General features: G+C 48.9%; 1 protein-coding gene across 1 annotated transcript; it reads left to right on the forward strand.

The window, feature by feature from the left end:
• Positions 1–89: 89 nt before the first annotated feature.
• On the forward strand, positions 90–13,992 carry LOC130120882 (INO80 complex subunit D). Its single transcript, XM_056289689.1, is given in 11 exon segments — positions 90–198; positions 2,319–2,565; positions 2,694–3,505; positions 3,700–3,790; positions 3,881–4,105; positions 8,643–8,752; positions 8,911–9,044; positions 9,148–9,289; positions 9,292–9,367; positions 9,753–9,910; positions 10,031–13,992. Coding segments are annotated over 10 exon segments (3,006 nt in total). The 5' UTR covers positions 90–198; positions 2,319–2,347; the 3' UTR covers positions 11,071–13,992.
• The last annotated feature ends 10,497 nt before the right edge of the window (positions 13,993–24,489 follow it).

Consider the following 24,489-nt stretch of genomic DNA (forward strand, 5'->3'; position numbering starts at 1 on the left):
TTCCTACTGCTAATATTTGCCGTGGATAATCTTACCTTCCCATGCATCTGTGTTTCAACATGCGCCGAGCTCGATGAGGATCGCGGTCAGCGTTCGGCAACACCGAATATCGACGCACAGCTCGGCCAGCCGGCTCTAAGAGACGTTTCGGCCGTTTATCCGGAGCGATTACCTTCACGCAGCCCGCACCAATTCAAGGTAAGCGACACCGTCTCCGGCCCGCCCGCCCCGGACCTCGATTTTTTTCAAAGGCCGCGTTTGCGCAGACGCCAGTCGGGCGCGCTTCGCACTCGAGGCCCGCGGCTTCCCCGCTATACGGAGGCCCCCCCTGCTATTCTCGGCCGTTTCACTTTTATTTTATTTTTTTTCTCGCGCTTCGCACGAAACGGGTAACGCCGCGTGTCGGGACCTGTCCAACTCGCACGAGGTAACTCGCCAAAAAAACAAAAAAAATCCAGATTAAAAAAAAAAAAAAAGGCCTCCTCGAGCAGGCCTCGAGCCTCCGGGTGCGGGCCCTTTGTCCGAATGGATTTAGCGGCGAACGTCGGGTGATTTTTGTCCCGTTAAGATGGCCCCGGACCGGGGGAAATCATCACAAACAATATTTTACGGCTTAGCGCGCCTTTTCCCCCCATTCGCCGCATTAATGTAAAACTTAAGACGTTTATAACGTCGCCGTCCGCCGATGTTTCCGTTTCCTGGTTAGCTACCGCCTACCGGGTTTTTTTTTGTGTTTTTAGCTTCGGTAGCTAGCAAGAAAGTTAGCATCTCCGTCGACTCCCGGCCGAGGTGGGTTTTCCTATTTTAGGACGCTGCTGGCACTTCCCTCTGAATAAGGCTGCCTTTACTTCTCACGCCTGCTCGCCGTACTTCAATCGGCTCAGCGTTAGCCACATTAACGCTTTGCGTCCATCGCCAGCGGTTTAGCTAACGTTTGCTAGCTAAGCGGCGGTCGGCTGGTGTTCGTAACTCTTGCACGTCTGCACAATTTTGCTGCAAACTGGCGTCGTTAATGCCACTGCTGGCGTCCCCTTGAGTGGCCGGTGTTTATTCTAGCTATGAACTGTGTGTATGTGTGTGTGTAGGGGGGCTTTTTTGGAAAGGTCAGCTCGGAAACAACCCCGAGTGACCAGCGGTTGAAGCTAGCTTAGCAGGAGCTAGCTGAACTCTGCGCCGTGGTGTTGCCAGTATAGCCTCTTGCTCCTCGGCGGTTTCGCATCATTCGGCGACCGACCTCCTTCACCTGCAAACGCGTTTTTAACACGAAGCCGCGTATTTGTGTGTACGTGTGCCCGGCGAGCTAACCGTGTAATTGCTGTCACGTGATTTACTGTTTACAGACACCATAACGTCTTATAACGCCGCGATGTAGGTGCGTTTAAATGGCGAGGAAGTCAAACTTTATACGTGTGGTTCCACTCGACCATACGGTTCCAAACCGAGTCACAGAAGCGGGGCATGGGCGCAGGTCTTTGTGCACAAAGTGAGAATAAAATCGTGAGAAAAGGGGGCTATAAACGAGCAGAAAACACTTTGAAAAGCCAACGAGGTCGCCCTCTTTAGAAAAAGGCCAGCATGTACAGATGAGGCGTGCAGGAGCTGCTCCACATGTTCGGCGTACTCATCAGCCGGTCCCATCTGATCTGTTGCGGGATCAAGTCCGTTTTATTTGTGTAGCCCAGGACCAAAACGATGAAGGTATGGTCCCCTTTACTTTCAGCTCCACAGCGAGGGGTGGCTGGAAGACCTTGAATGAATTCACGACAGGCGTTAAGCGCCGGGCTGTTTTGAATTGGGAGTGACACGTCGTGGGGTTGGGATGTGGAGAGTGTGGAAAAGTTCAAAATGCGTCAGAAGGGAGTTAAAGTTTACCCAGGTCCAGCTTGCATTGCATAAACTATCTGGTTTACAAGAATAGACATTAAGAACTAAATGGAATGTTTTGATATTGTATTAGTTTTGGGAATGTGCTGAAATTAGATTTTGTACATGCCACAAAAAGTGATGCGCACATGGGCTAGCGGACTCATTTGGCTGTTTATCTGCAGCGACTACCTTACGTCACCTGTACCAGTTCAAGGTAAACGCAACCATAGACATTGTGGACCACAGTACAGAAATGCACATTTCATTTAGTTCTCCCAAAATACCTGCATTTCCAAGGAGTGAGTGAACTTTTCAGTTAAAGTAGAGAGTAGAGGACTATTTATTTCTTTGCTTCCGTTTGGAATTAATGTATGCATGCGCGGGCAGGTTCACTTCCTCTGTTGAGTGTTTGCGATGTGTAAGTCTGTTTTCCCTGACTTTTCTCCCATCAGCTGATGTTCTCAAGGACAAGAGTCACGTGATGTATGAAGGCAAACACATACACTTCTCGGAGGTGGACAATAAGCCATTGTGCTCATACAGCCCAAAGCTCTGCAAACAGCGCAGACTAAATGGCTATGCTTTCTGTATCCGGCACGTTCTGGAGGATAAAACTGCCCCCTTCAAGCAATGTGAATATGTGGCCAAGTACAACAGCCAACGGTGTACCAATCCCATCCCCAAGTCTGAGGACCGCAGGTGTGTGTGTGTGTGTGTGAACACACTAATCATCTGATGCTTTTTTGGGGTACATTCTATTTGTGAAAGAAAGAATATGTGACAGATGCATACAGTATGTTCACAGTGTGCCCTCTTTTTGTCCTCAGATACTGTAATAGCCACTTGCAAGTTCTGGGCTTTATCCCCAAGAAGGAAAGGAAAAAGAAGCACGATGCCTTGGAGGAAATGCGCTCTCGACCTCACCTGGAGTCTGTGGCTCTCAACATAACCGTGCCCTCTCTGGCTCTGAAAGCACCCAATGGTCTGGACGAGCTGCCGCCCTCTCCCCCCTGTTCGCGCCTGTTATCCCTTCCAGATGGGGAACTCCTGGACCCTTTTGCCTTTTATGAGGAGGACACAGATGGGGAGGAGGTGGGTACTCCTCGTAAAAGTGCCCCCATGAAGAAGAAACCACAGAGTCGGCTGGTGTTCAACCAGAAACTCCACCTTGACACTGACCTCTTCCAGCCACCTCTAGAGCACTTTAGCCCCTCCCCTGTCTCTCGCAACCACCCCCCCTCACCCCTCAACACTCATCTCCCCCGTCAGCAGTCAGGACTCCTCCAACCCCCGCAGCACTCCAGTGTGCCCCCCTTCGTCCTCCCAGGACAGCAGCAGGGATTATTATGCAATCCAGCACCACCTCAGATGCCCAATTTTCTGCCTCTAGGGCTGCCCCCAAACGCAGCACCCAGTCCGGCGCAACCCTCCGGACCATCGGTCGGCAGAAAACCCCCATTCACTGCCATTCAGTTGCCTGCCAGTTGCAGCGACAGTGCTAGTAGTACTCCGCGGCATGTGGTGGTCATGCGCCCGGCTGCTTTTTCCCCACCTGCTGCCTGCCTGGCCAGGTTACAGCGCCTGGTGCATCTCTGCGCCAAGAGACGTCAGGATCATGGAGACCTCTTCCCTCATCTAGGTGCCTCATCTTCTCGCATTTGCCAACCATTAAGCACACTTAATACATAAGTTTTTTTTTTTGTTTATTCTAACTTCATAAGGAAATGTGCAAGACTTTTGAACTTGGACTGCCTGTGTAAGATACTATGGATGTAGCTATTGTGGTGTGAGGCTGCTGAGATAAATGAGCTGCTCTAACAAGCTCTTTTCCAGGACTGGACTGGTCAGAGGACAGCGCAGATGATGAGGAAGAGGAGGCAGACAGGGAACTACCCTTTCAGGGCTCCTGGAGAGGGCGGGCTGGGTCAGTTGGCGCTGCAACACTTAACGCTATCGCATGTAATATGGTGTTCTGTTTTGTTGTCATGACTCTTGCTGATTGTTTATGAAACAGGTTGGATGAAGAAGATGGTTCCTCGCGGAGAACACGGCTACTTAGGCTCTGCTCGTACCTCCGAGAGAAATATAAGCACATGTGCAGGCAGGAGAGGGCAAGCATGCGTCAGAAGAGGTACCGCTATGCCTTTCGCAAGGCCCTGCTGCACGCCGCCAGTAAAGACCCAGACTGTGCCGGGCAGCTGATCCAAGAGCTGCACAGTGTCTCTCAAACCTCCACAAGGTATCCTGTCTATAGTCATACTGGCTAAGTATTTTTATCTCTGTCTGTTAATGTGATAGACTGAGGACTCTGCTAATTCAGCTAAGCATTGGTGTATGGTGTTGCCCGCTAGATGATCCCAACTGAATAGCAGCCCCTAACACCCAAGCTAGGTTCCCTTTGACGTGCTATTTCAAAACACTACAACTGATAGTCACACGAGATCCTCGGCGTTGGTAAGTGTTGTGGCAAAAACATAGATGAGTATGTGCTCATTTTCACTTCTCCCTGGTAATCAGCCATCACTTTGGTTTCATCAGGGTGTTTCAATTGAGGTTTCAAACTGGAAAAGCTGAATGGAAATGGCAGCTATCCAAAAAATGTGTTTCGCTTGAAGTGGAAAAGTTGGTAGGTCGATAAACAGAATTTGTTATAAAGGATAGTAGAAATATCGTCACCCTTTAACACAAAGTTTAAGAGTTTTTCTTTTTGGTACATTACACCAGGCTTAAGTTAGTTCATGTCGTTAAAGCCACTTAAGCTTGTTTTCTATTGTCATCGCCAAAAGTGACCTGTACAGAAATATTGTTTATTTGCTTAAAACCAGCCAATGGTGCTGGATAAATTGTGGGACACAAATTGGCAACCATACCCACATATTTTGGACATGCCCTAAATTAAGAACATTTTGGGAAGAGGTGTTTGAGGCACGTAAGGAAGTATTCCACCAAAACTTCACAAAATATCCAAAGGTGGCATTACTGGGATTAATGCTGGAAGGGATTGATGGAAGAGGTAAAAAAATACCTTTTGCAAATATTACTAACAGCAGCAATTAAATGCATAACAATTAAGTGGTTAAAATCTGACCCTCCAACATACAATTTATGGATTGAGAAAGTATGGGAAATATATCAGATGGAACAAATAACCTCCTCTTTGAGACTTCAGAAAGATGTATTTATTAAAAGGTGGAGCCCGGCCATGGCTATATTGAGACAATGAAGTGTTCCAGACCCTTGTACTCATTCTGTGTCATACATGCGTCTCTATCATCTCAATTCACCTTATCTGTCTATGCAAATACACGCAGCCGTACCACTACACACATGCGTACACAACTCCCCTCCCTGACCTTTCCCTTTTTTTCTTTCTTATTAATGTCTTTAATTTATACCGCTATTACAACTAACACTTCAAGCTGAAGTAAAGGTTTTTTTTTAAAAAAAAGTTATTATTTATTTATTTAAACCCCCCCCTTTATTTTTTTTAATTCCCTTTTTTTTTATTATCTGTAAACCATATAGGTACAGCTGAAAAAATGGGGGGGAAAACAGCAGGAAAAATTGTGAATTTGGTTGTATAAGTTGTGAAATTGAAATTAAAAACTAAGTTAAAAAAAAACAGCCAATGGAAAAACATTCTGTTTCACAATTTAAATTTTTATGTTTTCAAAATATGACCTAGATAGATGGCCCACACCACTTGCAGTAATCTTAAAACACAGCTCCCCGTTAGTACCTAATCTAACGTGTACTTTAAAGTGGAAGTAGACAACTTTTCCCCGCCTGGCGTTTCCAAGTGATATCATTGTTTGCGCTGCTGTCACAAAGACAATCCGCTGTCACAAACACAATCAGTTTCGGTTTTCCTCAGAGCCTCGCAACTCCCAAGAACACAGGATACGGGTGCATTCGTTTAAATGTTTCTGTGAAGAAGCATTTTCACAATATGGGTAAAGTGAACTTGTCATAATTTTATATTGAATTTGGTAATTATTGGCAATTGTAACGATGTGCATTACATAGTAATAACAGTTTTGAGCAACGTTATTGCTTCACACAAACAAGTAACTACTGCGGGGGTTGGCGTCGGGCTGGATGGGGGAGTAGAAGAAAACCTTAGGAGAAAAAGCGCGAGTTTATTCATTCATTTACTCTACAATGGAGACATGAAACTGCACAACGGAGAGATGGTGATAACATCAGAATCAGAAACACTTTGTCGTTTCATTTCATGAAATATTGTTTCCCCCAGCCCACAGCAGTGCAACACAAGGACAAAAACACGTATCCAAAACTACAAGAAGACATATATCCAAACTACCACATACATCTAAATTAAACAAACAAATCACAATCTGAGAGAATGAACGCCAGCCAGGATGACTGTCAGAACTGCCGGTCTGCATGGACTAGCAGTTAGCCTAGCCTGCCCCACTTCCGCGTCCTGTCAGAACACCCTCAGTGTCCCCCCGCTGATCCAACACCAGCTCTCCCAGCCAGACACCTTCGACACACCTCCCCGCGCTCCACACAATGACCCTAAAAGCACAGTCAGTGCAAGGCCACCGAAAGACCACCCTCAGTGTTATTGGAATTGCCGGTCTGCATGGGCTAGCAGTTAGCTTAGCCTGCCCCGCTTCCGCGTCCTGTCAGACCGCCCTCGGGTGTTACCTCTTCGGGCACAGCTCCAGGCAGGTCCCTGGGCCCACAGGATGCAGAGACCAAGCTCTCCCAGCCGATCCAGCACCAGCTCTTCAGTCATCAAACAAAGACAAATTTAGACATGGACAAAGACTCTGCATGGATAGTACGGGGTGAGGCCGCCGCAGACATGAATTTGCCCTGCCATCTTCCCACACCAGAAGCGGAACACATTTTCTGTCCATTGATGTTAATATGAACAAGTAACGTAGCCTGGCTACTGTCCATAGCAAGAAACAACAAGAATCCCAATTTGAACTAGAAACTCCGATCTCAGTGCTACGATAAAGGCAGAGTAAAACATCCGGTAGTATTAATAAGTAGGCAGGTAATGTCAACTGAAAGTCGGTTTGGAACCCTCTCAAGTCCCAAAGCGCTCTCCATCGAGTGAATGCCCGTCCAAGGTTCACTCTTGTTTTATCTCGTCTTTGATCACGTCCCCTTTGCCTCCTCCGTCAACTGGGTTCTGTTTCCACAGTTACTTCGGTTGTTCCACCGGCCGCCATTGCCTAGCCTGCTATTCGGTGGTTGACACACTTCCTGGGCTGTAAACCAGTTTGCTGGGAGACATTGTGCCCGGTGGCATACAGGATTGCGTAGTGAAAGTGAGGCTTGTGGCGAAACTATCTAAACATCGATGGTGTCATTATTCTAAAGCCATTACAATGTCGAATCAACATTTACTTCATAATGATAAAGCAAAAAAGTTGTCGCCTTCCACTTTAAATAGGTAATAAACTTTTTTCTTTTCTTTTTTTTACATTTCCTGAGCTGAAAGCATGTTGGTATGAGCCTAGTAGGATGGTAGAATTGAGTTCCCTCATGATAAATTTAACAAAAAGGAGACCCATCACGTGGCACGGTGGTGCAGTGGTTAGCGTGGTCGCCTCACAGCAAGAAGGTGCTGGGTTTGAGCCCTGGGGTAGTCCAACCTTGGGGGTCCTCCCGGGTCGTCCTTTGTGTGGAGTTTGCATGTTCTCCCCGTGTCTGTGTGGGTTTCCTCCGGGTGCTCCGGTTTCCTCCTGCAGTCCAGAGACATGTAGGTCAGGTGAATCGGCCGTACTGAATTGTCCCTAGGTGTGTGTGTGCGCGCGTGCCCTGTACAGCCTGTCCAGAGTGTCTCCCCGCCTGGCGCCCAATGACTGCTGGGATAGGCTCCAGCATCCCCGCGACCCTGAGAGCAGGATAAGCGGTTCGAATAATGGATGAATGGATGGAGACCCATCACATGGCCACTTTGAGGGAGACAGTCTTTGCGTTTTCCTTATTTTTTTTCTTCTGGGAGAAAATGTTACAGTCAACCCTCTCCAAATTGCCTACGTACTATGGGGGCATGTAAAACTTCGAGACCTATGTGACATAGATGACAAACATGGGGTCCAGCACGATGGACCGATAAAATGTGAGGAGTGTAGCCAACTAAACTCTCTGGGTAGACTTCTGAGAAGCTGGGGCGTGGTGTTTTACTACAGTGCTGCCCTCCACCCACCCACACACACCATCGTCACCGTCCTTTTGAGCTATACCTAATTTTCCATCTTTTCCACTTGGTGAATAGGTGGAGATGGGCTAAAATGGCGTGCTTGCCTACTCTTTAAACGTCTGTTAATGGCAGCTTTATTACAGTCATAAGGGTGTTCTGTTTTCTGACAGCTCCCAATGTTGTTTGAAATGCATTGTCAAGGTAACCACGGCACACCAAGAGGCAGGTGAGACAAGCAAAGGTGTTAATCGTAGGCTCCAGGAGTTCAGAAGGAAGGGGGGAAAAAAGTTCACCAAATGCATTGAAAACATCAATACCTATGTTTGGATGTTGTTTCACTTCATTTGCACTGTGTAACCAGGTGAAGTCAGACTCGTGTTTCTTATAAAAAGTGGTCACATATGGGAACAGTTTGGTCACAGTTTAAAGCCCTGGTCTCACTACTTTGTTGGTTTTCTACAATAGTCATGCTCCTTCTAATTTGAAATGTACCGATACACGCAGCACCGCGTCGGTGCCAGGCGCTGGTGGAGTGTTGCTGATGTGGTAGCTGTCTGCTCATTCCTGGACTCTGTTTGTCTGTTTTTAGTGGAGTTCCAGAAGTGCAGCGGAACACAGAGCCAGGAATCTGCACTGGCAGCACCAAGGGCCTGGCCTGCAACAACAGAGCTCTGCCCTTCACTCGACACTGCTTTCAGCGTATCCTTTGCACAGCTTCCCCGCCCGGCACTGTTACTCTGTTACTTGTTTAAGAAAATAGTTTCGTCTGTAGAAGTCCACATTTTTTGCCCATATTGTACGTGATCATCATCCCTCTGTCGACTGTACTGTTGATTTTCCTTCATACATCTTCATAGACATCCTGTTGAATCGCTCCCAGCAGCTCTTCTCTAGCTGCACAGCCAAATTTGCAGATGGTCAGCAGTGCTCTATCCCCGTGTTTGACATCACGCACCAGACACCCCTCTGTGACGAGCATGCCAAAAAGATGGTGGGTGTAATGAAACCTGAACACGACGCTTCATGTTATATAAGGCCTAAGTTATTGTTTACAGTTCAGTAATGACAGTGCTCAACTGGCGTGATCCTCGCAGGATAACTTCTTGCGTGGGGATGGTAACCGAAGAGTGCAACACCAGCAGCAGCAGCGCAAGCCACGGAAAAAGACTAAACCCCCAGCGCTCACCAAAAAACACAAGAAGAAGAGAAGGAGAGGGCCACGGAGGCCCCAGAAACCCATCCTCCCGCGTTGCCCCAGGGGAACCTGGGAATGCCTTCTACCAGCCTAACCATGCCCTCACACCCCAGCATCAGGTCTGTTTTTGTGTGTGTTTGTGTGTGTGTGAGAGAGAGAGAGAGAGAGAGAGAGAGAGAGAGAGAGAGAGAGAGAGAGAGAGAGAGAGAGAGAGAGAGAGAGAGAGAGAGAGAGAGAGAGAGAGAGAGAGAGAGAGAGAGAGAGAGAGAGAGAGAGAGAGAGAGAGAGAGAGAGAGAGAGAGAGAGAGAGAGAGAGAGAGAGAGAGAGAGAGAGAGAGAGAGGAATAGACAGGTGTCTTGATTCAATTCACTGAGCAGGGACATCTTTTCACACCAGATCTGATGTCAAGCAGAACCTGTTATTCATAGACTAATAAATTACATGCCTCCCGATGTAGTGGCTTGTATTATTTCTTCTGTAAAAAATGTTTTTCCTTACGGCAGGAGCCCTTCAACCCCTGACCTGAGTGCAGATGAACTCCCTGATGATATCACCAATGAAATAGCAGACATTCCAAATGACCTGGAGCTAAACCAGGAAGATTTGTCCGACGTGTTATCCAGGCTCCCTGATGACTTGCAGGACTTTGACTTGTTCGAAGGTACTTGATCCAAGTCATTCTCTTAACATCCCCGCACATCTCACTTGTGTGTTGTATTGTCTGTCACTGTACGCAATGGGAATATGACACGTGTCGGATATGTGTTGTGTGCATGTGCAGGTAAGAACGGGGAACTTCTGCCTACTACAGAGGAGGCAGAGGAGCTGGTGCGTGCACTGCAGGCAATGGGGTCCTACCCAGACTCTTTGGTGTGCCTGACTTCAATGGGGGACTTGGCCCCATCTGAGGGAGTGGACCACAGAGCCATGGCCGTGTTCCCAGGGCCGGTTCAGCCCGGGGGCATGGGTGACCTGCTGAACGGCCGCCTCCCTCCTGAGAACTTCACCAGCCTGGAGCTGGAGGACAACCTGTTACAGCCTGCTGGGAGTCACTTTCCTCCTTCACTGCCATCTCAGCCCTCTACACAGCCCCCAACCTCTGTGTCTAACCTGACCTCATCTTCCTCCACAGTAGCCGCCACCACCACCACCTTGCTCACACAGAGCCCCTTAACAGAGCGAACGTTTTCCCGGACACACACGTCCCACGTCCTGGCCAAGTCGGATGTGCCCACATCATCTCCCCAAGGCAGCCACTACAGCAGTGAGCATGTGCCATCGCCATACAGTGACCACATATCCTCGCCCAGCGCCACCAATTTCCAGACAGACACACCCCTTCTGCTGGAAGCCCCTCTCAGTGGGGTGCCAGGGCCCCCACGCTCTTCATGGAACAACCTCCCTCTGCCCCTCACTGACCCCGCACAATTTGGTAACCTCATAGGACCAGAGAGTCACCTCATATCCACCTCCCTGTCCACTCCCCCTGCCACCACCCACTCTGTGACCCTACAGCCCATAGCTGCGCTCTCAGTGATGCCCCAGAGTGGTCTGACAGGCTTAACGACTACCCCAGCCCCGTCACCCTCCCCCTCACCCTCCTCTTCCTCACCACATGACCTTCTGAACGCCACACAGCCCAAGCAACAGCTCCCTCAGTTCAGCGCGGCCTTCGGCCACCAGTTGGCCTCCCACAGCGGCATCCCTAAAGATGTGCAACCCAGCCACAGCTCCACAGCTCCTCCCACTGGCTTCACCATAGCGAGTGCCACTGCTGCAAGTGCCAACAGCGCCACACCCCCTTTCCCCCAGAGTAACTGAGAGCAGGCTGCATCTGGAAGCTGTAGGACAGTCGGTGGGCTCACAGTCACTCAACATCCAGTCAACTTGCATCTCATTTTAACACGTTTCTTCATCTACTACATGTGTGAAATGTGGTAATGGTGCACTATTTGATCTTTGATTTTGCACAACCTCAATTTTTCTTTAGTATTTAATTTAATTCTTTTTTTAATTAATCAATGGCCCGCTGGTCTACTTTTAAGGGTGTAAGTGTGTAGTGTGAGTCCACTGGTTTAATCTGTGCTGCCTTGTGGTTTCACCAGCAGGGGGTGACTGTTAGGTAGACTTGTGGTGATGGTGGCACCATGGTTGAATGAACTGGTGAACGTTGGTGTGAAGGACCTTAGTAGAGATTATTCCTATCATAGTGACAAAAACAGTGCTCCAGAATTCATTGACTCAGAAGCCTCAATCAGTGGTAAGTTAAGTTTGCTTTGCCAGTCAAGTCCTGTCTCATAACGATCAAAATTATCCTGCCTTGCTCATATAATCATTGCATTTTGTTTCACACATAGCTTCAGTCACCCAGTGGAAGCCCATGAGTATAGGTTGATATATTTGTGATCCATTATAATGTTTGAAGCAACGTTTTAACTGTTAATCATGAAATAGAGTTTTATCCAGTCAGATCTCACAGAAACAGAATTTACCAAACTGCTTTTAAAACGGCTGTTTTTATATTGTGTGTGTGTGTGTGTGTGTGTGTGTGCGTGCGCGTGTGTGTGTATATATAATATATATATATATACATATATATATATATTATATATATATGCTCTTTTATTGGTTTGCTCAGACGTCAAGAACTCTCTGACCTCACCCTAGGTTGTGGGGCTCTATAAGGTTGGCCTGGTAAACACTTGAAGGTGAATCTTTTTTAAAGCAATAAACACATGGACATTCTCTCGTAGTATTAGATATCGTGCTGTTCTCCACTTAATAAATGTAGCTTCACCGTGTAACCCAGGCTGATGCGGACCAGGAATACTTTCGGGCCTTGGTAACGGTGTCATAAACCCGTTTTGAATGGAGGAATGGGGAAACTTGTTTTCTCCAAACAGACCACCAATCGGGTTGGACCTCCTTCACATGGCTCACGCGTCCAAGGCTAGATCAATAAGCCTCGGTACGACAGCAAGGGGTCATGACGACCACAGCCAGGCGCTTCGACTCTCTGTTTTGAAAGGTGCTCTCTGGTCTCGGCGTACAGTGGTCTTTTTAGGGACAAGCTCGTGATCCTTCAGGGGAAGCGCCTCTCGCTTTCAACTACTCAGCTGTGGAGGAAACTCGTTCCTAGACGTGGCGGCCAGCCTACCCAGTTAAGACTAAGCGGAAGCTTCCTTAATGATGTTTAATGGATAAAGTGACTTGGTATGTGGACGTGTGTATTTTGTCCCCTGTCAGCCGTCTGTGTGGTAGTGTGTCGCCACGGTGTGGACCGGTGAAGCGAGCGTGTCTGAGGTACAGAGACGTTTGCTCTTCTCTTAAAGCTCAACTATCAGGTGGCTTGTAAGGCCAGTAACGCGTGGTCATCTGGAGCCCGTGCTTCCATGTACGTGTAGGACACGAGGATGGTTTTTACGCTGCCGGGCGCGTCGTTTATGTCTAGTAGCTTCTCTTACAGCAGCACGGCCTTGGGTTTGGACTGAAATCTTAATGTACACGATCGGACTCGGACGCTGTTGGGTTTTAGGTGTGTAGAGTAACAACTGCATTTTACATTGGGTTTTATTGGTTAATTGTTGAATAACATTGGATTGAAATTATTTGCAACACAGTCAATTTTATTTGTATAGCCCAATATGAAAATTACAGATTTGCCTGAAGGGGCAAATACTCAGTGGAGCCTGTGTATTGTGGAATGCCTCTTCATTTTAATGGCTGTCAAAATGCTCGCAGGTTTCTCTCAAAAGTAGGAAGGTTCATGTTGTAGTGTTCGCCGTCTCTTTGTCTTCATATTCTGACGGACATCTTTTGACAGTTGTTAAGCTGCAGCAAGCGGCTGCCGCTGAGTGCTGGCGGTCTTGGATCGCACGGGGGCAGCGACCTTTCATTGAGCATCATATCAGCGTTTCCCTTCGATCACGACCTCCGACTTCATTCTCAGTGGAAATTCCAAATATGCATCGCTCGCTTTTTGTTAATGTAAATGTTGTGGCGTTAAAACACATCCGGATTGTTATGTTTCAACATAGGACTAAAAATCATGCCGGTTGCGTTTCACGTCCCCCCCCCCCCCACCCCCTCTTTTTGCCTTTTTATTTGGACCCTTGTTAGAAGGCATGGCTGCGGTTATTACGGACACCGGGCTTGCAGCAGATCCCAGCTTCCAGCTGTGAGGAGGCGCCGTTATTTCTCTCGGTTCCAAAGAGGGAAGACCTTACCGAGCGTGACACGCACGCGGCTCCAGAAAAGGACAGTCGTCCATCGCCGGAAAGACGACGCCCCTTACAGTTCGGGTGGGATGTCTCTTGAGTTCGGGTGAGCAAGGCAATACTGTTGTTTTTCACATAGCATGAGATTAGTGGCCGCAGCAGAGGGTTACTCTCCCGACAAACCACACGGAGCAAAACTAACAGGGCTTGCAGGCACGTGCAACTGCTTGAGTTCAGAGATGGCTGACAGATTCCTATACTCATTGAATGTACTGTATTACTGTTTTTAAAGATGATAGGATGAGCTAATATTCTAGTCACCTTTTGTTAATGGTCCTTGTTTAATTTGTCTAAGGTATTTTTTTGTATACAAAGGTTTACATTTTTATGTATATTTTTCTTGTGTACAAATTATGTAATATGTGTATAAACACTGTATGTAATATCTGTATATAGTGTGACAAATTTGATCTTTTGTTTTTGGATGTATAAATAAAACTTGCTGTGAGGTATTCGCCGAGGGCTACCGTTCCCTACCGATCGACTGTTTTGGTTTGGCGTCGACTGTGTTAACAGGCCGACTTCCACTGGATTTACCTCCCTCGCCTAATGGATGCTCCGAGGTTAACATTTACACGTGCAGGAAAATCACTGTCACTTTGACATTCCAGGAAGGTTGTCTCCCCGCCTGCCGCCCGCTGGCTGCTAAGGTGGGCTCCGGCGTCCCCACGGCCCTGGGAGCAGGATGGGAGGTTTGGATAATGGGTGGATGGATACTTTATTGATCCCTGTAGGGAAATTCCTCTCTGCATGTAACCCATCCTAGCTGCGTAGCTGGGAGCAGTGGGCAGCTGCTGTGCAGCGCCCGGGATCGACTCCAGTTCGTCTTGGCATGCCTCAATCAGGGGCACAGACAGGAGTACTGACTCTAACATGCATGCCTTTGTTTTTATGGTGGGGGAAACCGGAGCACCCGGAGAAACCCCATCACAGACACGGGGAGAAGATGCAAACTCCACACAGAGTATGTATGACCTGGGATGACCCCCCCCCTCCCCCAAGGTTGGACAACCCCGGGGTTCGAACCCAGGACCTTCTTGCTGTGAGGCAACAGCGCTAACCACCGCGCCACCGTGCCGACGGGCCAAAGAACCCATGATAGTGTTTAGGGGTTCCGCTGGAAGTGTGTGATATGCAGGAACATTTATGTAACTTCATGTACTTGCAGTCACTGAAAGATAGAGGGCCTCATTGCCAGTGGATTATTTGAGGATGCCTGAAGTTTTAAATTAGGACAGTATCCTGCGTTTCATTTGGAAAAAGTAAGAAAAGTGTCACAACCCAACAAAAGGTATTCGAATATTACTGTTGTATAACTTCGTCAGACAAGCCACAAGTGTCGACAAAATGTTCAGTTTTAGTTTTCCTCAGTCGCCTAAATTCACAAGTTCCAACACCGCAGTGCTCGGTGAGCAGAGGAACTCCAAGACTCGAGACTGGCGACAGTGTTAAAAATCTACAATCCTGACGATTACGATGCAAACGAATGTCCTTGTGGCTAATCCACAAATACTGGAATTGTGAATAATGGTCACCGTCAGGGTTTGATCCACGATACATAGACGCCAAATATGAGACAATCCACACCTTGCAGCTGATGTCATTCTGAGGACATTATGGGGTGCTTTGGGTCCCAGTCTGTAGTTCCTGTTCCACTAAATTATACAATAGCATGCTCAAAATCTCTTCTTAAAATGATACATAGTACACAGAAGCAATGAGCACCCCCCCCCCTGAACAGATCTATTTCTACATGATCACCATTACAATTCATGGAAAGATGACATTTATTAAACATATACGTAATCACGACGTCACCAATAACTAAAATAAGTAAATCAAGCAACTTTACTTAAATCAAGGGTTGTGAAAAATGAGTAGACTATTGATTCACTTCTACAAATGTGCAGTATTCTAGTACTTAATATGTCCTCCATTACTTTTAAGTACTGTACTGACCCTTCTTGGCATCGAGTTTACTAGTTCACGACATGTTTTATCGATCCTGTTCCACTCCTGGAGGATGACCTCCTCGAGTGGCTTGATGTTTGATGGGGAGTGCTGCTCAACTTGTCTCTTAAAAACCCCCCACAGGTGAGGGTTGAGGTCAGGTGACACTGCGGCGCTTTCACCTTGTTCTTCCTTAAGAATGCAGCAGTGGCCTTGGAAGAATGTTGGGGGGGTCACTGTCATGTTGGGGGGAAAAAGGTGCCTGACAACCCACGGTGTGGAGAGGGGGTAGCATCTCCCCTTTCAGGATTGTGCTACATCTGCAAATTCATGATGCCATAGATGAAGTACAACGCTCCCATACCTTCAGCACCCCGACATCGCTGTATAAGAACGTCAGCACCGCTGTACTTCACTGTGGGGACCATGCACTCCTGACTGTACCCCCCCGCCCGCATATGATGTCATACATTTTTGGATAAATCCAAAAAGGTTGACTTTGGTCTCATCACACCAGAGCATGGGTTCCCAAAAGTCTTCACCTTTGTCGATATGGACCTTGGCAACGGCTAAACGGGCTTTCTTGTGCTTTGGCTTCAGCAGCGGCTTCTTGCACGGACAACCATGCAAGTCCACTCCCATGCAGGGTGCGTCCTCCTGTGTGAGATGAAACGGTCTCTCCAGTTTGGCTTTCCACAGTTGTCAGCTCTGAGGCGCTCCCTTTGCGATTCTCCTGCACTTTTCTCAGAGAAAATTGCCCATCACGAGGTGAAGGCCTGAACGTTTCAGGGAGCCTATCACAAGTCCATCCTTTTTGAAGTTCTCTTATCACGTTTGCTATCTGACTTAATAACGGTGATTTGCTAATCCACTTGTACCCTTGTCCTCTTTTGGGCAATGAAATAATGTTCTTTCAAGTCTCCAGTCTAGACAGCTCTCGCCCATGTGGCGTCATTGTTGTCGGCATCAAGTCAGAGTGATTCAATAGGCCCGGTTTAATTGTCAACCAGTTACATCTGTTTGAGGGTGATGGTTCAACAAGCCTCATCTGCTGATCAATTGCTGTAGCGCCACAAAAGCTTTTATCAGGTTATATTGTGCAACTTTCAGGCGCGTGCACTCATTTATGCAATATGGCCTTTTTTCATTTTGTCAAGAAAATCACATTTTCCCCGTTTACTATTGTAACGACCGCTGATGAATAGGCTCGCTAGCCCTTGGCTAACGGGTCGGACCCTTTAGTCGACTGGTTAACGTTCGGTCGAGTTCGGTCTCGGCTGCGACGGCTCCAATTTCCTTCGGGAGGGGCGTCCCCGGCCGGGCCGTCACAGCCGGGGCGCGAACCCGTATGTCCCGTACCGCGGGAGACATCGCCAACCGCTCGACTAAAGGGTCCGACACTACTTGTTCGTGTACATCACACTACAGACGCGCTTCTCGAGGGAGGGGAGGGGGTAGTATAACGTGCATGGATAAGTAGACACGTTAGCCGTCGGTTAACGCGTCGGACCCTTTAGTCGAGCGGTTGGCGATGTTTCCCGCAGTGCGGGAGATACGGGTTCGCGTCCCGGCTGCGGCGGTTCCTGTGGTTGCTTCCCGAATTCACTACAGTATTTTCTCACAGAACCCGCGTCCTTCTAGAGATATGTTAAAGTAGAAGTTAGTGGCTGTGCAACTACGGTACATAGCATAAACGAGTTAACTCACCCCCTCTGAAACCTAACAAATACAAGTAAGACACATTTGTGGTTACTATTGTAACCAGTTATTTTCTTGCCCGGTGCGGGATTCGATACGAAGTGTACTGCACTGCAAGGCGACATCACTAACCGCTCGGCTAAAGGGTCGGACCTGTTAACTAGGGGCTAACGTGTCTTATTAGTAGTTTACAGTCGTCACCCTTCCCGGAAGCGCGCCCTCGCGCTTTGTTCTTCCCGCGCTCCAAAGAGGCTTCTGAGGATCTGCACACTTCCGGATCCCGCCGCTGCTACCAATGTAACCGGTTATTTTCTTGCCCGGTGCGGGATTCGATGCGGGGTGTACTGCACCGCAGGGCGGCATCACTAACCGCTCGGCTAAGGGGCCCTTTAGCTAGGGACTAACGTGTCTTATTAGTAGTTTACACTATATATATTGTAGCGAATTAGGGGGGGGGGGCAGTCCAGGAACCGCCACAGTCGGGATGCTAACCCGTATCTCCCACTCCGCAAGCGACAACGTTAACCAGTCGACTAAAGGGTCCGACCCGTTAGTCAAGGACCAACGTGTCTACTTATCCATGCACGTTACAATATTGTAACGATCAAGGATGGATAGGCTCGGTAGCCCTTGGCTAACGGGTCGGACCCTTTAGTCGACTGGTCAACGTTGTCGCCCGCGGTGCGGAATACACGAGTTCGCGTCCCGGCTGTGACGGTCCAGCCGTGCTGCCCCCCGAATTCGCTACATTGATGTCAGAAATGGGATCCCCGGTTGTGACGGTCCGGCCGGGGACGCCCTATCCCGGCGGGGTGTAGTGTAACGTACACGAATAAATTCTACTTATTCACCTATAACGTGTCTACTTATTCAATTATATTTAACTTGTCGAGACTAGTTAACGCGCAGGAGACCCGGATTCGCGTCCCGGCTGTGACGGTTCGGCCGGGGACGCGCTTCCCGAAGGAGGGGGGGGTAGTGTAACGTTAATGGATAAGTAGACGCGTTAGCCGCTGGCTAACGGGTCGGACCCTTTAGTCGAGCGGTTAGCGATGTTTCCCGCAGTGCGGGAGATACGGGTTCGCGTCCCGGCTGCGGCGGTTCCTGTGGCTGCTCCCCGAAGCCGGGACTCGAACTCGTGTATTCCGCACCGCGGGCGACAACGTTAATCAGTCGACTAAAGGGTCAGAAGTGGGCTGGTGAGATCGTGAAGGACAGTGAGGCCATCGGAAGCGTTTCCCGAAGGAGGCGGGTAGTGTAGTGTACACGAATAAGTAGACACGTTAGCGCTTAGCTAACGGGTGGGACCGTTTAGGGCGGAACCCTTTAGTCGAGCGGTTAGCGATGTCGCCCGCGGTGCGGGATACACGGGCTCGCGCCCCGGCTGCGGGGGCCCCTGCGGTCCCCCCCCCCCGAATTCACTGCAATTACATTCAAAACTTTTTTCCTACAGCCTGTTTTGATAATTCGTACTTATTACCGCCAGACAAATGATGTGAAGGAAACTATTTTCACCTGCAAACTAGAAATGCTTCTCATTTAGATGCATCATCTCCATCATGTCAGGCCGCACAGAACTGAAAATATCAAACAAACCTACTTCATGCAAAAAAATAAATATATCAAAATAAATGTTCAGTTCATTTCTGATCAAAATGTATTTCAAAAATTGTCAAAGGTTGTGTTTTCCAACACCGAGGTCAGAATACGGTCTGAGACGAAGAACAAAACGTGGTCTTTCCTGGAAGACTTTGCTGCCATGATGATTTAAAAAACGTGGTGTTCTTCATAGCAGATATTTCCTCTTCTGCCAAAAATTGATTTTTCTTTTCAAAAGCTTTGACGGACTTCAGTGGAATGGAGGCCGTGGATGGTACCCAACAGAATTCAGAATCAGTTTCGGCTGGGGTTTTTAGGATGAAGCTCAACTTTCTGATAGTAAAACGCACCTGGAGGGCACAGACAAGACAGGCACGGACAAGAAGACAAGACAAGCATGGACAAGACAAGCACGGACAAGACAGGCACGCACAAGACAGGCACGGACAAGACAGGCACGGACAAGACAGGCACGGACAAGACAGGCACGAACAAGACAGGCACGGACAAGACAAGACAAGCACGGACAAGACAGGCACGGACAAGACAGGCACAGACAAGACAGGCACGGACAAGACAGGCACGGACAAGACAGGCACGGACAAGACAAGACAAGCACGGACAAGACAGGCACGGACAAGACAAGCACGGACAAGACAAGCACGGACAAGACAGGCACGGACAAGACAGGCACGGACAAGACAGGCACGGACAAGACAGGCACGGACAAGACAGGCACGGACAAGACAGGCACGGACAAGACAGGCACGGACAAGACAAGACAAGCACGGACAAGACAGGCACGGACAAGACAGGCACGGACAAGACAGGCACGGACAAGACAAGACAAGCACGGACGAGACAAGACAGGCACGGACAAGACAGGCACGGACAAGACAAGACAAGCACGGACGAGACAAGACAGGCACGGACAAGACCGGCACGAACAAGACAGGCACGGACAAGACAAGCACGAACAAGACAGGCACGGACAAGACAGGCACAGACAAGATAAGAAAGGCACGGACAAGATCAGCACGAACAAGACAGGCACGGACAAGACAAGACCGGCACGAACAAGACAGGCACGGACAAGACAAGACAGGCACGAACAAGAAAGGCACGGACAAGACAAGAAAGGCACGGACAAGACAGGCACGAACAAGAAAGGCACGGACAAGACAGGCACGAACAAGACAGGCACGGACAAGACAGGCACGGACAAGACAGGCACGGACAAGACAGGCACGGACAAGACAGGCACGGACAAGACAGGCACGGACAAGACAAGACAGGCACGGACAAGACAGGCACGGACAAGACAGGCACGGACAAGACAGGCACGGACAAGAAAGGCACGGACAAGACAGGCACGGACAAGACAGGCACGGACAAGACAGGCACGGACAAGACAAGACAGGCACGGACAAGACAGGCACGGACAAGACAGGCACGGACAAGACAGGCACAGACAAGACCAGCACGGACAAGACAGGCACGGACAAGATAAGAAAGCCACGGACAAGATCAGCACGAACAAGACAGGCACGGACAAGACCAGCACGGACAAGACAAGACAGGCATGGACAAGACAGGCACGGACAAGACAAGACAGGCATGGACAAGACAGGCACGGACAAGACCGGCACGGACAAGACAAGACAAGCACGGACGAGACAAGCACGAACAAGACAGGCACGGACAAGACAGGCACGAACAAGACAGGCACGGACAAGACAGGCACGGACAAGACAAGACAAGCACGGACAAGACAAGACAAGCACGGACGAGACAAGCACGAACAAGACAGGCACGGACAAGACAGGCACGAACAAGACAGGCACGGACAAGACAGGCACGGACAAGACAAGACAAGCACGGACGAGACGAGACAAGCACGAACAAGACAGGCACGGACAAGACAAGACAAGCACGGACGAGACAAGACAAGCACGGACGAGACAAGCACGAACAAGACAGGCACGGACAAGACAAGACAAGCACGGACGAGACAAGCACGAACAAGACAAGCACGGACAAGACAAGACAAGCACGGACGAGACAAGACAGGCACGGACAAGACAAGACAGGCACGGACAAGACAAGACAAGCACGGATGAGACAAGACAGGCACGAACAAGACCGGCACGGACAAGACAAGACAGGCACGGACAAGACCGGCACGAACAAGACAGGCACGGACAAGACAAGCACGAACAAGACAGGCACGGACAAGACAAGACAAGCACGGACGAGACAAGACAGGCACGGACAAGATAAGAAAGGCACGGACAAGATCAGCACGAACAAGACAGGCACGGACAAGATCAGCACGAACAAGACAGGCACGGACAAGACAAGACAGGCACGGACAAGATAAGCACGAACAAGACAGGCACGGACAAGACCAGCACGGACAAGACCAGCACGGACAAGACAAGCATGGACGAGACAAGACAGGCACGGACAAGATAAGCACGAACAAGACACACATGGACAAGACAAGCACGGACAAGACAAGCAGCAGCGAAGTCCAAGAATTAAAGTTGTTTTGGCTCCCGAGCAGATCCGGCTGGTAGCAGACCTTCACCAGCAGACACCACAACATTACTTATAACTCGGATTCAATCACTGCACCTCAGCAACGTATCGTTTTCTAAATGGACCTCTTGGAATTGCAGTGGTCCAACACCGATTCAGCTACCGGCATCACCACAGGTGGCGTCAGGCTGAACAAACATGACAAATCTTCAGGGTTGTAGCTTTGAAGTCAGTGGCTCTCAATCTGGTCCTTTGGTACCAGCAGTACTGTTGATTTTCTATTCTTCCTCCCAGGTAATTCATGATATTCACTGGTCCAGATGTTTCAGCCTCAACTCGGTGGTCTGAGACTTGGAACGACAGGTGAATGTCCATCCACCCATCCATCCATCCATTATCCGCACCGCTTATCCTGCTCTCAGGGTCGCTGGGATGCTGGAGCCTATCCCAGCAGTCATTGGGCAGCAGGCGGGGAGACACCCTGGACAGGCTGCCAGGCCATCACACAGGGCCAACACACGCACACACACACACTTATACCCAGGAACAATGTAGTACGGCCAATTCACCTGACCTACATGTCTTTGGACCATGGGAGGAAACCGGAGCCCCCGGAGGAAACCCACGCAGACATGGGGAGAACATGCAAACTCCACACAGAGGACGACCCGGGACGACCCCGAAGGTCCAACAGGTGACTGTGATGAGCAGAAAACCAGCAGTACTGGGGGTACCTGAGGACCCAACTGAGAACCACTGTTGTCCAGGTTACCTAATGCATATTTATTGATTAAAAAAAAAGCAGCAGCAGATCTTATTTTTTCCCCCCGTAACACTGCTGGTGAGTAATTAACATGTTTTGCATCGCCCCACCCGTGCTGAGAAACGAGTTGTGATGATAACACTGCTTTATTGCCATGCACACAAAAGAAATGGAATAACTTTGTAAAATAAAACATAATGCAGCCTAGTTAAGTACCATTTTCTTTAAATCCAGAAAAAAAAAAATACAAAGTGCAACACATACCTACAATCAAACTACAAAATCTAAAAAAGAAAAAAAAGGTGCTATTATGTAACGGGCTGGGGGGTGGGGTAACATGGCACTCAACGTATGAGAAATGTGAAGTCATTTGTTGGAAAAGAGCAGAAAAAAAGAAAAACAACATTGCAAATCATTGGTACAGCATTTGGTGACACAGGTCTGCGACTTTGTCCAGCGTCACGTCGACTGTGTGTGTGTGTGTGCGTGTGTGTGTGTGTGTGTGTGCGCACTCTACTCTTTCCTCATTCACATCAACTATGCGTTCTACCACATTTACTTTGCAGGACAGAAAAAGTCTAAATTTGGGCATAAACAACACAACCTTCTAAGTTAACAGACACCGTCTTGCGAGCTGAAACCGGACATTTCACCCCAAGCTAGTCTGGCCAGTGTACTTGGCAAAGAAACTGTACTCTTTGACCCCCACGTAAAAGAAATATTACAAGTAAAATAAAAAGGAGCTCTGTTCTGGGGCGTCCGGGTGGCGTGGCGGCTATTCCGTTGCCTACCAACACGAGGATCGCCGGTTCGAATCCCCGTGTTACCTCCGGTTTGGTCGGGCGTCCCTACAGACACTCCTAGTTGGCGGGTGGGAAGCCGGATGTGGGTATGTGTCCTGGTCGCTGCACTAGCGCCTCCTCTGGTCGGTCGGGGCGCCTGTTCAGGGGGGAGGGGGGACTGGGGGGGGGGTAGCGTGCTCCTCCCACGTGCTACGTCCCCCTGGTGAACCTCCTCACTGTCAGGTGAAATGAACCACATGTATCGGTGGAGGCATGTGGTAGTCTGCAGCCCTCAGGGGGGGGGCAGCGACCGGGACAGCTTGGAAGAGTGGGGTAATTGGCCACGCACAATTGGAAGGAAAAGGGGGGGGGGGGAAATAAAAGAGGAATTCATGTTTCAAAAGAAGCAAAATTTGTGCCTATTTCTTTCTAAAATCAGGCTACGTTGGCATGGAAACGGAGACTGCCAAAATCCTTTTAAAGTACTTTTGCATAATCTCAAGATTAGGGGGGGGGGGGGAGAGAAACGAATAAAAAAATAACATTTGATATAATCTTTTAAAGCTGATACTATTCACCCCATTCAATGCAAGTGGTCTGAGGCAGATTCACCTCTCAGTGTTCAGGACTCGACATTCTTCCGGTCCTGTACCAGTATGCTACAACACATACCGGGCAGGTCTATTCCTCGGAGTTAGTCCTATCTCACGCACAGTCCACCGACATCAGTCACTAGTGGTAGAGAAGTGCAGTTGGTCTCTTAATGGCTACCGGCTTTATGCTACTGTACACAACTACAAGCAGCAACATGTACAATATGATAAATTTAGGCCTATACGAGAACCTTCTCACTTGTACCTCATGCCCCTTTTCACCACACAGTACCGCTCAACTCCACTCGCCCTTCTTTCGTTTTCCATTACTGGAAAGTACCGGCATTTTGGTAACTTGCTTTTCTGGTACCACCTTTGTCGAGGTTCCAAAAAAAAAAAAAAAAAACTGGAGCGGGTGCCAAAACCAATGCAGACCTCCGATTGGCCAGAGATATGCATCACTGTGTCACCAATGCGCGGAAGCAAGTCGAGTCGAGCTGAGCCGGTACCGTGTCGTGGAAAAGGGGCTTTAGTCACAGAAACCCAAACAGACATAGGTCAAATGAATGCGTTACACTGCATGATCAACTCCGCAGAGTCCAAGCTTCGGTGACCTCAACCGGGCGTCGCCAGCATGACACAAGCCTGTACAAGTCTCGTGCTACCGTCTTATGGCTGCTTTGTTACAAAAAGGCATTTGAATCTGAAGTGCAATTAAAGCTGTTGGTATGCTGAGCAAACTGATTGTACCGCTGCAGCTCCAGGAAGACTTGAGTCGGTCGATAAAGAGTTCAGCTGGAGGATGGCGCTGCCCTGTGAACGGAATGATCAGGGGGAAACCCGAGTTTACGCAACTAGTCAAATACGCTCGGCAAAGAGGGAAAGTCTCGACAAATCAACAACCCGAGGCCTCGTGGAACCGGGGCCGGGAACAGGACATCCAGTGCTTAGAGCCGCAGAGGGTTCGAGCAGTCTAGCCTTTCCTTTTTTCTTGTACATTCTACATCTTCTATATTATGACAGCCACAGCATAGAGT

This window comes from Lampris incognitus, chromosome 11 (assembly GCF_029633865.1).
Source record: "Lampris incognitus isolate fLamInc1 chromosome 11, fLamInc1.hap2, whole genome shotgun sequence".
Taxonomy (NCBI): Eukaryota; Metazoa; Chordata; class Actinopteri; order Lampriformes; family Lampridae; genus Lampris; species Lampris incognitus.